Source organism: Enhydra lutris, unplaced genomic scaffold, assembly GCF_002288905.1.
Source record: "Enhydra lutris kenyoni isolate GAN:26980312 unplaced genomic scaffold, ASM228890v2 scaffoldscaffold19, whole genome shotgun sequence".
NCBI lineage: Eukaryota > Metazoa > Chordata > Mammalia > Carnivora > Mustelidae > Enhydra > Enhydra lutris.
Genome location: NW_019154103.1, coordinates 9,264,031 through 9,282,005, shown reverse-complemented (window position 1 = coordinate 9,282,005; position 17,975 = coordinate 9,264,031). Strand labels below are relative to the sequence as shown.

At 39.2% G+C, this 17,975-nt stretch overlaps 1 protein-coding gene across 1 annotated transcript in view; it reads left to right on the top strand.

Moving 5' to 3' along the window:
- Positions 1–17,407, top strand: part of LOC111148410 (hyaluronan and proteoglycan link protein 1) — a 32,538-nt gene extending 15,131 nt beyond the window's left edge. The window contains exons 2-4 of the mRNA XM_022504931.1: positions 6,325–6,696; positions 14,699–15,001; positions 17,072–17,407. Coding sequence (XP_022360639.1) covers positions 6,325–6,696; positions 14,699–15,001; positions 17,072–17,361 — 965 coding nt within the window. The 3' untranslated portion in view covers positions 17,362–17,407. The remainder of the gene's footprint in view (positions 1–6,324; positions 6,697–14,698; positions 15,002–17,071) is intronic.
- Positions 17,408–17,975: the final 568 nt, after the last annotated feature.

Genomic DNA, 17,975 nt, shown 5'->3' with positions numbered 1-17,975 from the left:
TCAAGCCCCGCATCGGGTCCTCTGCTCAGCAGGGAGCCTGCTTCCCCCTCTCTCTGCCTGCCTCTCTGCCTGCTTGTGATCTCTGTCAAATAAACAAAATCTTAAAAAAAAAAAAAAGAAGATAAAATTATAAAAAAAAATTTTAGAAAGGGGCATTCATGGGGCACCTGGGTCACTCAGTCAGCTAAGCATCAGCCTTCGGCTCAGTTCATGATCCCAGAGTCCTGGGATGGAGCCCCACATAGTGCTCCATGCTCAGTGGGGAGTCTGCTTCTCCCTCTACCCCCACCTGTGCGCAATCTCTACCCCCCCCCCCCCCCCCATCAAGTAAATAAATAAAATGCTTTTAAAAAAGGACATTCATTTTAAAAGATATAATGAAACATGAAATATGAGTAACAAAATTAAAAATATTTTATTATGAAATACAAAATATTTGAATATGTTTAAAATGTGTGTAAAGTCATGGCAAATCTGAGCAAAGAACTAATTTTATTTTGTGGATTATACCTAAGTACTTGTCTTCAAAGTCTTTCATTCATGATATTATGCCTTTGTGTGTGTGTGGATTTTATTTATGTATTTATTTATTTTGGCCTTGGTTCATTTCCTTGTTCAGCAGCTTATTTTTTCTTTCTTTGATAAAATTTCCTCCTTCATTGAGAGACTTACCAGTTTCCAAATACTTGGATGCATATTTATAATTAAGCTTTTTTAAAAAGTCTTATTTATCTTTTATATATATAGGTAGAGTACATGAGTAGACTCCCTGCTGAACAGAGTGCCCCACAAGGGGCTCCATCCCAGGACCCTGGGATAATGACCCGAGCCAAAATCAAGAGTCAGCTGCTTAGCCAACTGAGCCACCCAGGCACACTTGTAACTGAGCTTTGTGTTGCATTGTCGAAGACTGCTACATTGTTGTTTGTTCTTGGTTTACCGTGGATAGACATTCCAAAGTTCTATGGAAAACATGGGTTCAAACTCTGTGTCACTGTATGAAGGCTAAGATTTACACAACAGAAACTGGGAGTATTGCATCAATGGAGAAATGAAACCAAACTGTCACCACCAATTGATGAAAGCAACAAACTGTCAAACCAAATGGGCAACCAGTTGTTTTGTTGTGTTCTGTCTTATCTTTTACGGCAAAATTGTGTACGGCCAATGACTTATGCAGCTGAAGGTTTGCAGCAAAAATGCCTGCCAGAAGCAGGCCTCCGCTGTAACTACCTAGCACCAGTCTGTTTACCTGCAGGAAACTAACACCTTCCACACTGTGAGTCTTACACATCCAAACCCACCAAGTGACAACAAATACCACAAAAATAAGGAACCAATTTTAAACCTTGTACAGTTTTCTCAAATGACTCATCATGGAGCTGACAACTGAGCCAACCAGGTTGGAGTGTCAGGAAGGAATTAGCTTTTTCTTCAGAGTGATAAAAATTCTGGTAGTTGCACAACACTGTGAAGGCAATTAATACCACTGAATTCTACACTTAAAATTGGTTAAAATGGCAAATTTTACATTACATACATTTTCACCACAATAAAAAGAATTCAAATGATGTTGGTAGAGTTTTTTTTTCTTGGGAGAGTAATATTTTTTAATGTCCTTGTTTAGTCATCTTAAATATATTGCCCACTTTTGTCTTGTTTTGTGTTTTACATTTTATTAGTCTAGGAAATCCAAAGTCATGACCCTACTTCATCTATACCCCAATGAGAAAGTAACCAATGCTAAGACTGGTTATTTTGCACAATCCACAATTCACTGTAAAAAGACAAACTTCAATCTGTAACACCTCTTTTTTTCTGTCATATGTATTCCTTCAGCAATGAACTGCCATAAAAAAAATGATTATACTTTTAAAAGAACTAAGAAAAATAGGTAATAATCCAATCCATGGGGTGCCTGGGTGGTTCAGTCGGTTAAGCCGCTGCCTTTGGCTCAGGTCATGATCCCAGAGTCCAGGGATCAAGTCCTGCATTGGGCTCCTTGCTTGGCAGGGAGCCTGCTTCTCCGCCTCTGCCTGCTGCTCTGCCTGCTTGTGTGTGCGCTCACTCACGCTCTCCCTCTCTCTCTCTCTCTCTGACTAATAAATAAATAAATAAAATCTTTGGAAAAAATAAAATCCAATACCATATTTCTACATTGTATTTCTGCAACTAATTAATTGCTTGTGATCTCTTGTTTGCAAGAGATCATCTAAATGACACAGCAATAAGAAGATGAGTTGTTTGGTCATGGAGTTGCTTTCATAATTTGGTGAAATTGAATGATGTCCCCTGGATTTCACAGCAGAATTCGTAAAATAATAATGAGGCCCTGCTGTTTCCCCTGGAGACAACTGTGGTCTTTGAAGGGCATCAAATCTTTCAAGTCACTGTCATTGATACTCACTAGTAGAAATATGACATTTCAAAAAAAAAAAAAAAGAAATATGAAATTTCTGTGACTTACAAATTAAACTTTCCCAGTCCTTCCGAAATAAGCATATGTATGCTGCCTAGTTTTATGTATTCTTTCATATTTTTTATTAAAATTTTAAAAAACATAAGAGTGCTTATTCTGATGATCAAGGTTTATTTTTAGCTCTTGCATTTTATTTGCTTTGCAACTGCCTGTTGATCAAACAGTTTGATTTAAATGTTAATTTCAAACCACTTAGGTTTTTGCAGTCAAGGATGAAATTCAAGACTTACTAGGCAAGCCAGGTGCAAAGTTGGACAATTGGGTGCAAAGTTGGTCGGTCGAGCACTCATGCTCCATCCCCTTTCCTGCTCTTTGTCCCTGCCCTCTCACCTCTTCAGCTGATGTGTTTCCTGGCTCACCCCCATCATGACTACTTGCCATGATGAGCCTGACAAAAGTCCCAAAGTCAATATTTTCATGAGGCAGACCAGTCAGTGAAACACCCTGACTCACAGGCCAGTGCTTCCTCCTATATCTTTTTTGTTCTGCAACAGGTCACTCTCACCAAAATGCTCAGTGATTTATGATCTGAAGCGCTGATCTTCTAAAAACAAGCAAACTAACAAAAAGCATTGTTCTCAATGCCATGCTGGTGGTTTAGATTAATGAACACTGATGACCCTCAATCACCCGATGTGTTACACATTACACGTCTTTCTTAACCTTCCAGCCATGGACTTCTGGCATTGATTACCTCCATGCCCAGCCTCCCCACACCCCGCCGCCCCCAAAAAATAAGAATTACAGAATTTTAGACATTCTGGCAGGCTTGTTAGAAAAATTATTTTGTGGGAGATCAGTAGATTTTTGTATCTGCTCTATTCTCAGTATTATACCACATAAGTCATCATCTACTCACAATGTTGGATTATAAGCAAATAGTACCTAAAAAAATTAGAAGCTTACACTTCTAAAATACTACAAGATGATGTGTAGTTAACCACAGGGGAAAAAAAAATTAGAAGTCTCAGTCCCTTGTACAAGAGTTTTGATCTTTGCTTTGACTCTTTAATTTATGAAGCACTCAGACCTTGTATTCATTCTAGAACACCTGATGATTATGTGAAACCACAGAATAATTTCTACGTCTCCTTTATCATACAGTTGGCATTTTATGTATTTTTTCAACCCACATGGTTCAAAGTTTTATAAGTAAGTGGAGTTAATGAGGGCCAAAATTATGCTCAGTGTCAGGTAGTACCATATTTGAGAAAAACTGGGAGATCTACGCAGTAGGAACAGTTAACGGTGAGTGCACACTTACTTTTGATCAGACCTCCACATGTCTAAGAGGTCAGCTAGACAAGCTAGATATTACTATTCCTAATTCACAGGTAAAGAAATGAGAGCTTAGGGGGCGCCTGGGTGGTTCAGTGGGTTAAAGCCTCTGCCTTCGGCTCAGGTCATGACCCCAGGGTCCTGGGATGGAGCCCTCCATTGGGCTCTCTGCTCAGCAGGGAGCCTTCCCCCACCCCTGCCTGCCTCTCTGCCTACCTGTGATCTCTGTCAAATAAATAAATAAATAAAATCTTTAAAAAAAAAAAAAAAGAAAGAAAGAAATGGTAGCTTAGAGCTTACACAGCTTGCTCAAGGCTACAGAGCTATTAATCGAGGAGGTGAGGTTATAACAAGGTATAACATTGCAACCCTTGTTCCTAACTACTGTAATATCCTTGTCCCTGTGGATTTGGACATTAGCTTTGACTTGAAAGTAAAAATCTTGTGAGAGTCATGAAACTGCAGCCTCCTATAGCCCTGTGTCAGGTTTTAGCTCAAGCCTTGGCAGGGGAAGCTCACCGCCCAAGTGTCCTTCCAGGCACCCGGGTAGGAGATGTTCCCTACAACCCTCAGGCATTACTGAGCAGTCTACAGCACTTTCCTCGCCCCTGGAAAGAGGACACGTGCGGATGCAACAGTTGGGATATTGTAGGGGGAAGATAACAGGTAGGGGAGCTACCTATGTCTCTACCAATATAGAACTAATCTATATTGGAGAGATTTACCTTTCATCCCTTATGATTCTATGATCCTAAATAAAAAGATAATAAAATCTAAAGGAAATGCTTAATGAACTGGATTTAGGATTCATTTTAATTAAGCCATTATCCTCTTATTTATTATCTATTCCAAGACGGGGTATTAATGGCTTTGTTAAACTTTTCAGTTTCTGTGGATTGGGGCTGACTTATAAATGAAATATGGTCATTTTAAAATAATCATTCTGGGGCACCTGGGTGGCTCAGTTGGTTAAGCGACTGTCTTCAGCTCGGGTTGTGATCCGGCGTCCCGGGATCCAGTCCCGCATCGGGCTCCCTGCTCAGTGGGGAATCTGCTTCTCCCCCTAACCCTCCTACGTCTTGTGCCCTCTCTCTCTCTCTCTCTCGCTCGCTCTCTCATAAATAAATAAATAAATATTTAAATACGATCATTCTGATCGTATATGTTAAAAATATAACCACTGTGTCTCTCTTTGGGCACTTTTTATTTTGAAATCTGAATTCTGTGTATGCCATTAAATAAGTAAGTTATGGGATCTGTCTGGAGGTGAGTGGGTGCTCTTCCTGACCTGTGCATCCTAAATGATTCACAGCTGAGATTTACGCAGTCCCTACTTGCCTCAGGCAGGAAAGGCAGCAGAGGTTCATGCAAAGCAGTTTTTGGCAAGCTCCAAAAGCTGTGTGTAGATGAGAAGGTATGTCCGTGTCCAAGAGTTTTTATATTGCTTTCTCATTTTCCAATCTTGCATGCCCTCAAGAGACCTTGTCAAGGTCAAAGGCACAATAAGCTCACCGGGTGGTGGGGGGAACCCCAGAGAAAGCCAAGATGTGAAAAGCACAGCTGGCTCCCTGGGGAAGGGCAGCCCCAAAGACTTGGCAGGCAGGGACGATTGCAGTGCTCTCCGGAAGGCTACCTCGGTCTTGGAGTCGGGAGGAGGGAAACCAAAGGGCAAGGAAAAGAAAGGTGGGAATGAGATTTACTAGAAAACAAGGTGTATCGGAAAGCAAAGACAGGGGGTAGAAGGAGATTTAAGGGAACAAAGAAACAATTATTTGGTTAATCAGGAAATAAATACAACTTTGGATATACTTTCAGCATATCAGTTTTGAGGACTATATTTCAAAACCTGGAGGGATTCTTTGGTTTTTTGTGTTTTGTTTTGTTTTGTTTTTTTAAGCATTGGCTAAAAATACCTTTCTGATGTCTAGTCTTTGTGTGAAAGTAAAATACATACATCGTGTGTGAAATCCTTGAGAATAGCATATCACAAGTGTATATTTGAATAGAAACCACAATGTGAGTATATTTTCTTTGGCCAGAATAGTATAGTGAAAATTGATCACATTGCTTTATAATTTTGCTACAATTAAAATAAATATTTATTGTATTAGAAAGCTCAGGTGGGAAGAGAAATTTGCCTACCTTGAAAATTTTCATTTGTATTGATAAAATTCATCATAAGATTATATCATTTCACTTGGTCTTATTTCTGTATTTTTGATATTTAAATAGAGGAAAAAATAGAATTTGTTGTTAAATTATCAAACTTTGGTGACTGTGGAGTTTTATATTCAGTAATTTTCAACTATTATAACTAACATCCTTCTTTTTTTCAGTGGTTTAAAAGACATGACTACCTTGTAAGTGCCCTCTAGGTATTGAAGATATCTTTCTATGTGGTTCAAAAAATATTACTGTTCAAGAATGCAAAGAAGCTTGTCACCCAATGCTAATCGTTGTCAGATACTCTGTGTAGATAGCATATTTTATTTTAAAAAGAAAGCCTAAAAGCATATTTATGTTTCTTCTTTTTTAATTTTTTAATTTTTATTTTTTTTTTATTTTAGCAGAAAATGGCCCCCATCTACTCGTGGAAGCAGAACAAGCCAGGGTGTTCTCACATCGAGGTGGCAATGTTACACTGCCATGTAAATTTTATCGAGACCCTACAGCATTTGGCTCAGGAACCCACAAGATCCGAATTAAGTGGACCAAGCTAACTTCAGATTACCTCAAGGAAGTGGACGTTTTTGTTTCCATGGGATATCACAAGAAAGCCTATGGAGGCTACCAGGGTAGAGTGTTTCTGAAGGGAGGCAGTGATAATGATGCTTCTCTGGTGATCGCAGACCTCACCCTGGAGGATTATGGGAAATATAAGTGTGAGGTGATTGAAGGATTGGAAGATGATACTGCTGTGGTAGCATTAGATTTACAAGGTAGGTATCTATAAATCATTTTAAACTTGGAAATGATAATTAATCATTTTCTGTGACGAGTAATGTCTAGTGGTAACCATAGCGATTAACGTGAGAAATCAGAAGTCCATGCATAGCAGGCTTCTTTTCTTTTGTATTTTGCAGTCTGTCACTGATTCCAGCTTTCGTATTTGAAATGTACACAAAATAGTTATACACAAAATTGAAGCTATTTGCAAGTAGGAGAGACGTGCAGTGGAATTGAATTAATAATATTTGGAAACTGCCTTATGCTATTCAAAATTGAAATCTTATGACATGGTTATTGAGAAATCAGATTGGATGCATTTTTATTATGCTTCTAACATTATCTCAGTTTCAAAATAATGGCAACTTTTGTGAAGGACATCTGCTAACTAAAATACCTGTTATTGTATTCTATAAAGTAACTGCGAAATCTTAATTTAACAAAAAAGCGCCCTCCAGGTTTATTTAAATAAATAAGTAAAGAAGTAAACTTTCTTTAATGATCCAGAGTCTTTTAAACACCAAATACCAAACAATATAGGCATTCTGGGGGAATTTTTTCCCCTGAAATATGTAATCTACCCAGTAGGTTCAAAAACCAAAATGTAGAGAAATAAACAATAAAAAGTGTCCTCGCTGCCCAAAGTCCACCCTCTATAGACCCCACCAGTGGGGAAACTCCTCTGTTTCTCATGCATCTCAGAACATCTTATATTCATGAATTTCAGTGTTTCTTTACACTGAAGGATGAATTTTTGGCTGCTTTGGTAGAATACTTTCCTTCCTTCTGCGCGTAAACTAGAGGTGTGTGTTTGTTAGAAGTCCCTTTTATAACCTAGGACAGATTTGTGCTTTTGGAAAAGCATCTGTTTGCCCCACTAGCGTATCCCTGAAGAGGTGACCTCCTGAATCCCACAGAATCCCATCACACACATGGAGACTTCTCAGCTTTAGGTATCTAATAAATTGCATGATATCATAAAGTACATTTTTGGGATCTTCTCTTGTCTCTCCTTTTTCCTCTTGTCTCTCTTAGTCATAGTTCTTGGCTCCTGATTCCATATCACCTTGTACTTTCAGTTTTTATTGAGTCACATGAATATCCATAAACATTGGCATTATTCAAGATGAAAGAAGTGATTGGTTTAGGGAAAACAGTTAATCATCAAATATGAACGACAACCAATTTTCTTTATCGAAGGGGCAGCAGGCAGTGGACAGACCCTCGAGCTAGTAGTACCAACCAAAACTTTCAGGTTAGTCCCAGTTCTACCAGTATGAGTTTTGAAACTGGGGCAAATTATTTAATTCTTGTACCTGGCTTCCTCATCTATGAAAAACAGGTTGAACTACATTATCTGTTCAGTTACTTTTTCTTCTAAAATTCTGTTTCTATACCATGCCATATTTACTATCTCCCTACATTTATTTTAAAATGAAATTTTAAGTGACTAGAAAGCAGTAGAACTTGCCAGAAAGAGAAGGAAACCATAAAAATAAATACAATGAATATAAGATATCCATATTCCACCTGGATCCCTGCTTGCTAAGAGCTTTGAGCATGGAGCCTGCTATACTTTTGTTTAAAAAGGAACTTTACAATGTGTCAGAGGATGATGCACTCCAAGGTCAAACTGAGACTGTATTCAAGACATACTTAGAGGTGTTGAAAAGGAAATGTAAAAAGAGTAATTTTTCCTGCCCAGGCCCTTCCCCATCCCAAATCACCACATTTTCCATGCTATTGGAACACTTCTCTACCATATAACCCATTAACATATGAGCCAAGTAAATGTGTCCAAGAAACCAATTTAACTGATAAATATTTTTGTAAGTGCTATTTCGGTGCCAGGAGATGTGAAGATTTCCAAATCTTGGTTCTTTTCATTCAACGGTCTGACAGGCTATTAAAGATTCTAATACACTTTCAAAAGTAAGTATTTTAAAATAAGCAGAAATTATTACATTGTAGGTCAACTACCCTTCAAATATAATAAATAAATAAAGGAAATAAGGTAGACTTGGGTTATAGAGTAAGCAAGTACAAAGCCATTGCTCTACTCCCGTGCACCCTGTTTGGTTCACCTCAGTAATCCCCCTTGACAGAGGAGACTTAGGGAGAACTCCTTTTCTATGGTAACATGGCCAGTAGTAAGAGCTAGAACTGGAATTTGCCAGCAAGAACACTGGAAGAAGCCTCTGCTTTTATCCACTCTGATCCAAGGAGGAGAAATTCTCTGTTGGAGAGAAGACCAGAGACTTCCAAAAGGCAGCAGTCTTTGGCAGTTTCTGGCTGCAGAGGATTCTTAAAGCGCCCAGAGTGACTCGGGTGATTATCTACCGGCTGTCTTTGGTCACAGTGCATTAATTGGTGTGCTCATGGTGGCTCATGGTGGTTCCGTTCCCCTCCCTGCAGGTAGCGTTTTTCTGCCTTTCTTGTGTGCTGCAGAAAGGGTAGAAGCAGTCATTAACCAGAGCACCTGCCTTGAAACAGCTAACATTTTAACCTTTGGCATTATACACATGAATCCATTTCTGAACAACTGAAGAACATACACATCTCCCAAGAGTAAGATTCGAGTTTCACCCTGTCCCCTCCGCTCCATAGCTGCGAAGCTCTCGCACCTTACAGAGGGTTCCATTATAACTCTCATCACACTTTGTTTTGCAAAGTTTGCCGACTTGCCTTCTCCACCCAATACGTACAATCTAGTTGACGGCATCAGGTACCAAGAACAAAGTTGTTCTTGTAAACTACTTGTTTACAAGTAGTTCGTACTTATAAACTCCAGTTTGCAAGTGACTGAATGTTGGATACAGTGGGTTTAAGCTTTCAAAGACATAAACAAAACATGCACACCATGGACGGACGCCATGGAAAGTACTGCAAAGCAAGGAACGCTTGATTGGGACCGCAGAAGGCGAACCTGGTCCTTCCAAAGGCAGAGAGCGTAAAAAAGCAAGGGAGAGGACATCACGGGTGTGAGAGAGAAATTCCTCAAGGGGAAAAATGTGAGCAGCAGGTGCTATAGACAGTCTGCCTCCACATGGGTTGGTTTAAGGTTCTCAGCTTGGCAATAGGATAAGATAAAAAAAAATTTTTATCACAGCCAATTTCAAACATTTAGAAAAATGGAAAGACTCGTATACTGAATCCCTGTATACCATTGTCCAGCTTCAAAAATTACCATGATAAAGACACCTTATTTATTTTTTTAAATTTATTTAACAGACAGAGATCACAAGTAGGCAGAAAGGCAGGCAGAGAGAGGAGGGGGGAAAGCAGGCTTCCCGCCAAGCAGAGAGCCCTATGCGGGGCTCGATCCCAGGACCCTGAGATCATGGACCTGAGCTGAAGGCAGAGGCTTTAACCCACTGAGCCACCCAGACACCCTAAAGACACCTTATTTTATCTCGCTTTGGATAATCCCATTTGCACTGAATAATTTTCAAGAACAACTCAGATAGCATATTATTCTATTTATGTATGCTGCAATATGAGGCAAGGACTCGTATTTTAAAATGAAATTACAAAAATAAATTTAAGATGGTTACTGTAGAATAACATTTGAAGAAGCTTGGTTGCTAACCTGAAGGTAGACATTGAGAGTGACTTGGTAATTTCCACATAGTCTGGGACAGATGAGCAAGGTGCCATGATTATATACTTAAGAGTTTAAGGACTATGTGGCAAAGAGATTTTGTGGTTAGCCCATAATAGCTCCAACCCAGTTTTTGACTTTTTTTCATTATCAGTTACATTCTTACATGTGACCATCAGGCAAGTTTCAGTCAAAGTCCTCATCAATCTGCTAATGTATGTAAATAAGGCCAAGGAAGCATATCATTTTAAATGTCATGATGATGCTTTTTCAGCTGTACTTGTACAATGTTTTAAATTACATTGGTCCTTTAATACATGCTAAATGCTATGTTCTCCAAAGAATTTCTCCAATTAGGACAAAAATCATTCTTCTTTAAGATGTCCAAATTATATGGTTTGTATTTATAGTACAAGATTTTATTCTGTCTTGGATTCAAACTAAACTAAACTAAACTAAAAATGTGGCACTTTTTTTTTTTTTCCAATCTCCCATTGTATTGGTTTTCTGGTAGTGACAATGGGGCTAGCTACAAAAAAATATAGTCTGAGAACTTTTAGAAATAGAAAAAAATAATTCAGATATGTGTATAGCACTGAGAGGCACTAGAAAGGGCACTGAGGAAGGGAAAATTATACTCATGGTGTCTATTACTCAAGTTACTGGAATTGACGTTAGCTTTCATATGGGCTATGGAATGAACATCCTTCAGATGTCTGACAAATTGATATTTGCCAACAACTAGGATGAACTGGACTGTGCAATTATAAATATTAAAGAGTATGTTTTCAAAATGTATTTCTACTGACTAAACCACTCACATTCTTCTCCATACGTAGATCATCTTTATTAATTACCTTTGTCATGATGCATACCAGCCGTTCATGGGAAAAGAGACAACTTCTGATTACATTTTGACATATGAGGATAAAATAATCATACTTGGAAAATAATCACACGCCCTTCATTTTCACTGATGGAAGTTTACTTTGTATTTTTGTAATGCTGGATGAAAGCAATATCCATTCCCTCTATAATTCAGCTACAGGAAGTGCACATTTTTTCCACAGAGAAAGATTTCTGCAATTACAGTCTTGGATGTTGAAATCTTAATTTGGGGGAAGTAAAACAAGTAAATAAATAAAACACTAACAAACATGCAGTTTCAGAAATGTCCCTGCTTGTAAGAAACATCTGATTATTGAAATGTGTACACCAAATGAGCACAGTATGGTGAAACTTTTACAACTTTGGCTGAGACACAGAAATAGACCTTGATTTACTTGGGATGCATTCTTTTCCATAATCATAAACATTAATTAAAATTCAACTAAATGTTTTGAATTAATATAACAATAAGTTGGCCATTCATTCCTACAGTTGCAAAATAATGAAGTTTCAGTATTGGGTTTCATTATGACTTTTTTTTTTTTTAAGATTTTATTTATTTATTTGACAGACAGAGATCACAAGTAGGCAGAGAGCAGGCAGGGAGAGGGGGGAAGCAGGCTCCCCACTGAGTGGAGAGCCCGATGATACAGGGCTCGATCCCAGAACCCTGGGATTATGACCTGAGCTGAAGGTAGAGGTTTAACCCACTGAGCCACTCAGGAGCCCCTCATTATGACTTTTTTTTTTTTTTTCATCATGACTTTAAGAAATGTTTGCATGAAGTTATGTTAAATTTGAAAGGAACTTAAATAAAAATACATTACACTGAATTTGGAACTGAATCAATCATGGTAACATTCAACGGTTAATCAAGAACCAACTACTCAAGAAAATTTTTTCCTAATTCCCACGAGAGTCCACCAAATACCACCACAGTGAATTTAAAACCAGAAAGGCTCTCTAAGTCTTAAAAATCATTGTAAATTAAAATATCCTATAGTCTCCACTATTCCCTTCTTGAGACATTTGGGAAACGGACTCCAATCCAAATGGTTTCTCCCTCCAGACTGAAACACTTTGAGATTTTTCTCTCACTTGGGGTCTAGCTGCCAAGGAAATCTTTCTTGGATAAATTAAAATTTTTTCTTTTCGTTGGCATTGCTGGGGTTCTGAGGAAAGAGGATGAAAGGCATGAGGGGACAGGGAGAGCTATAGCAGTTCCTTCCCAGCCCTAACTGGGTTCTTAGCTGGATGCCTGGAAATAGCTCTTCTTCGATAGAACCATCTCAGGCTCCCCCCCAACCCCCATCACTGCAGGGGGCAGTGGCAACTGAGAGAGTCTTTTCCTCCTTCCTTTTGGCTCTGATTCAACTTACAGATCCCTCAGCCAAGAACCTGAGAAGGCAGGATGAGATCAGGAAGCCTTCCTGGATCGCTGCCTCTAGGGAACATTGCCAGCTGGACCATCCTAGAGGGACAAACGTGTCCTGCAGAGGCCTTGGGTGGACACGACTGGATTTAGGCTATTGAAATTTCTTCTTGTAGAGTCTTCCAGGACAATTTATAAAAGAAAACACTTCCTGTGTCCTGGTTACATCATTAGTGAATCGTACATTCATCTTGAACAGGGTCTGCGGTCTCATAAAACAGCACTTGTGATATAACTCACCAATTACTGTGTCAGTGGGACAATTTATTATATTCCACAAGCTAAAGCATTAATTATTTCTAATTATAACCAAAAATCCAAGGCAAGGCCTTAAATAACCACTCTGAATTAATTGTCTTTTATGGGGAGACATTTTGAGGCAGGGGTCCTTCTGAAAGTCCAGCAAATGATACAAGTTTGCTTTCTGATGCTGTAATTCTTATCTTTGAAAGAAAATGCGCAGAAAGTTAGGAGATGGTTCAATCACCTCCAGTGATTATCTGACCCAAAAGAAGGCTTTGGGGAAGCCATTGTATCTTCCCAGGCAAAGTCAAGTCACACTGTTCATATTTGTTAAGGGTTTTGCCCTCTCAAATATTTAACTTAATTCTTTGGCATTAACTCAACTGATATTTATTCTGTATCTGCCTTGTACAGGACAAGCTTTGAGAAGGGTTTGTGGTTGTTTTTTTTTTCCCCTATTTGCAAGAAAAATGTTTTTAAAAGCTCATTTCAATTTACAACATATGAATATGGACACTGAAGAATTATTTTAAACAAAAGTTCTCATTTTTGTTGTGCATACAAGAACAGAAAAAAAAATAAGATCAAGGGCTACAATTTAAAGTTGAAATGGATAACCAAGCCAGGATACCCTCAATGGAGTATGGAGTGAGGTATGCTCCACTGTAAAGAATTGGCTTATTAATATGAAATAAGGCTGCTTAATTAGGTTTTTCTTAAATATGTGTAAAATGATTTTTGAGTTTCTCCAAGTAAGAAACCCCCTAAGTGAAAGTTACTTAGGTAAGTAAGTTTCTAGGAGCAGATATAAAATAATGTATCTAATTTGAATCACTTGTTACCATGTTTGTTTACACATTTAAAAGGCTGTCCTGGGCACCCGCGTGCCTTAGTTCTTAAGTGGCTGCCTTCCCTCAGGTCATGATCCCCAGGGTCCTCTCTCTGCTCAGCAGGAAGCCTGCTTCTCCCTCTCCTCCCTGCTTGTGTTCCCTCTCTCGCTGTGACTCTCTCTGTCAAATAAATAAATAAAATCTTAAAAAAATAAAAGAAAATGAAGAATGAATCTATCATAAATAAATAAAAATAAAAGGCTGTTTAAGTGGGGCACCTGGGTGGCTCATTTGGTTAAGCATCCAACTCTTGATTTCAGCTCAGGTCATGATCTCAGGGTCTGGGATCAAGCCCTGAGTCTGCTCTACACTCTGTGCCATGGAATCTGCTTGAGATTCCCTCTCTCCCTCTCCTTTTGCTCCCCCTCACTCCAAGGCGCTCTCTCCCCGAATAAATAAATAAATGAAATCTTTTTAAAAATAAGTAAAAAAATAAAAGACTATCCTAAGCTAATTACTAATTATATAACTACTAACAAAAAACATGCAAATTCTGATAAATTCCTTCTCTCTGAGCACTATTTCTATTCCTTCCCCATTATTAGTATTCAATATTGACTTTTTCCTAGCTGAAAAGGACTCAGTAGTAATCCATTTTAAAGTTATTAACAGAAGCAGCAGAAGGTAAATTCTCAAGGAGGCTATTTGAAAAATATAACCCATGGATGAATCATTCCAAAAAGGTGAATGTTAAAGCTTAAATTGAACTCTTAGTGAAAGGGTAATTCACTGAAGTCATCAAACCGCATATCTTAACTGTGAAATGCTCAGAGCTGAGAGGCTGTTTGTAGGGGAAAGGGACCACGAGAAACCCCTGCAAGCTGACCAAAAACCGTAACTTCATCTGATGGAGACTGTATTCTGTTTTCACCATTCAAGCGACATTTGCTCACGGTTGTTACTTTCTGTCCCACTAATCCCTTGGTCTCTTCTTTGGACAGGTGTGGTATTCCCTTACTTCCCACGACTCGGGCGCTACAATCTCAATTTCCACGAGGCACAGCAGGCGTGTCTGGACCAGGATGCTGTGATTGCCTCCTTCGACCAGCTGTACGATGCCTGGCGGGGCGGGCTAGACTGGTGCAACGCCGGCTGGCTCAGTGACGGGTCTGTGCAGTACCCCATCACGAAGCCCAGAGAGCCTTGCGGGGGCCAGAACACGGTGCCCGGTGTCAGGAACTACGGGTTTTGGGATAAAGACAAAAGCAGATATGATGTTTTCTGTTTTACATCTAACTTCAATGGTAAGCTATTAAGCTCTTCGGTAATAGTAAGATATTACTGCCTTCTTTCCTGTCCTGGGGACCAATGTGTACTATAACACCACACTCAATTTTTAATCTTACATGCTTTGATGTATTGCCCTGAGTTAGAAAAGATGAAAAGTTCTTTAACATCATAATTTAAAAAAATATTCACAGGAGCAAAAATGTCCATTTCCACTATTCCTAGGTATTATTGCATCTGATTGTAATTATAAAATGGTTTAAGTTGAGATATTCTACAGGGTCTGTTTGTTATTGACATAGATGATGCTGTCACTGTGTGTCATAGAGATGTGTGCCATGGGATACAGGTCTCTAATTGAAGGGAGAGTAGCCTCTATGTCATACTCTAAATTACAAAGGCAATTATGTTCATAGTTGATCAGTAAAACTCATAATAATGAGACAGCTCAGAGTAAAGAGGACTTTGCAAAACAAAAACAAAAACAAAAGCCCGACAACAACAAGAAACAAAAAAGTAGCAATGACACTGGAGACGAAAGCAGAAGAAAAGAGATATAGGTTGTCTCCGTGTTGATGGTAGGTCTGTTGTCTTCAACTCCCAACCCAGTCTTCCCCATCCAGAACCAGCTACACAATTTGTGGGACCTAGTGCAGAATGAAAATGTGGGTTCAAAATTTATGTTCAAAATTCATGTTCATAATTATTTTCAAAATTTATGGTCACAATTATGTTCAAAAATTATGCATTTTAAGATGGTGACAGAAGTACATTCAACACACATGGAGCCCTGTGTAACTGCACAGGTCACACGCCCATAAAGCAAACCCTGGCCCCATCATTTTCTATGTTAGTTCCCTGGCAACATGCTTTGGGAAAAACAGGAAGGGATCAGGGATGAACCAACTTTCTGTAAAGGGCCAGATGATAAATATTTTTGGCTTTTGTGGGCCGCACAGTCTCTGTTGTAGCTACTCAGTGTAGTTTTATACGTTGTAATACAAAACAGCCACAGAGAGTATGAAAAGGATGGGTATGCCTGTGTTTCAACACAACTTCTGGCGACCCGTGTGCAGTAGTGTGCGGACCTCTGGTATGGATGACAGAGCCAACCTTCTAACTCATGCTCTGGTGGCCTCCACCTTTCCTCCAAATCACACTGTCTTAGTCTCACCCGAAAGAATAGGCAAGCATTCATTTATACTGCAGGAAGCTATATGTAATGGAGGGCAAGGAGACGTCCCACTACAATGTGTAATCAGGTAATAGAGTCTGATTATATTCCACTGAGACTCAAAGTCTGAGAAAATCTTCCACGTAGCATTTCAGCCAGTTGATGTCCTACTTTATACATTGTATGCATATTTAATATACACTGAAGGTATTTCAGTAATTAACTTTATTCAATGAGTGGCTAAGATTAATCCACTCTTTCTTGTGCAATCAAGAAATGGTTAGGTGTCAGAGCTCCCACTGAATACATAAATTTATCCTCTTTGCTAGTAACTGAACAGACTCGGTTCACATTCTGAGTCCGCATTATTTATGGCAAGTGACTTCCTGTATTTTTTGCATTTTCATACTGTAGTCTTTGAATCAGAATAATGTCTTATTGATACCTGTAATGAAAAGGACTTGAGGGCTTTTGATTTTTTTTTAAATGGACTTTTATGCCAGGAATGTTTTTTGATCTTTTCACATTCAAATTTTGCCTCTCCAGAAACTTGTGCTAGGGTTCAGTCTTGTACAGCTAGAATTTAAATAGCTCTTCCTTTTAACATGGAATTCTGTCTTCTGTGGTGCTACAGAAGGGCCCTTTTAGTCACTAATTAGCTAACAGAAAGTGCATCTGTCATTTCCCTTCTCGGTTTCAAAGCTCTAAAAGGGCACGTCTGAACTTATATTAAGGGACAAGGAAAAAACTAATTTAATGGCGAATGACCGGGGGGGGGGGCGCTACGTTTAACCCACAACCCTGCATTGCTCTATCTCCCCCTTCCATGGGGAACACTTCCGTTTGGGCTGCTTCCATCTCTGGGCGGCTCAGCAGCAGACGGGCGCATAACTCTCTCCCCTTCTCTCCGCAGGCCGGTTTTACTACCTGATCCACCCCACCAAGCTGACCTACGACGAAGCGGTGCAAGCTTGTCTCAACGATGGTGCTCAGATCGCAAAAGTGGGCCAGATCTTCGCAGCCTGGAAACTTCTGGGATATGACCGCTGCGATGCGGGCTGGCTGGCGGATGGCAGCGTCCGCTACCCCATCTCTCGGCCGAGGAGGCGCTGCAGTCCCACGGAGGCTGCCGTGCGCTTCGTGGGGTTCCCAGATAAAAAGCATAAGCTGTATGGTGTCTACTGCTTCAGACCATACAACTGAGCGTGCCCCTAGAGCACATCAGTTTTAAAGTCATTAAGAACATGTGAAAGGTTTTTTGTTTTTTTTTGTTTTGTTTTGGGGTTTTTTTGTTTGTTTGTTTGTTTTTTTCAATACGAACTCGTGCAAGTTACCAAAACTGTGATAACCCTTTTTTACTTACTGGAAAGAGTCATTTTCATAAAGATCAATTCATGAATTTGTTTTTGTAAAGCTATCATTCAATATATATTATAAATTAATATAATTTTAAGGGAAGCGCTAGATAAGGAGGCTTTAGAGCCAAATTGTTTAGGCTACATCATCCCAGTGAAGTATCCTTTCATGAACGGGGCATGCAATAGCTTGAGGGTTGCGAGGGTGACATTAAGGAAAGTGTGGCTACTCAGAGCAGCAGCTTCCACAAGCACAAATTTTACACATTTGTACAATTTTAAAATGCACTGCAATTAGAGCAACGGATTTGAAATACAGGCTTCTTTACATAAACTGAGATTCCGAGAGGTTGCACAAAACAGTTTCACAAGGGAACAATCTACACTTTTCTAAAATATATTATTTCAAGTCTCCAATAAACAGAACATTTTAGTCTTTAAAATCCTGCCTTTTTGACCAAA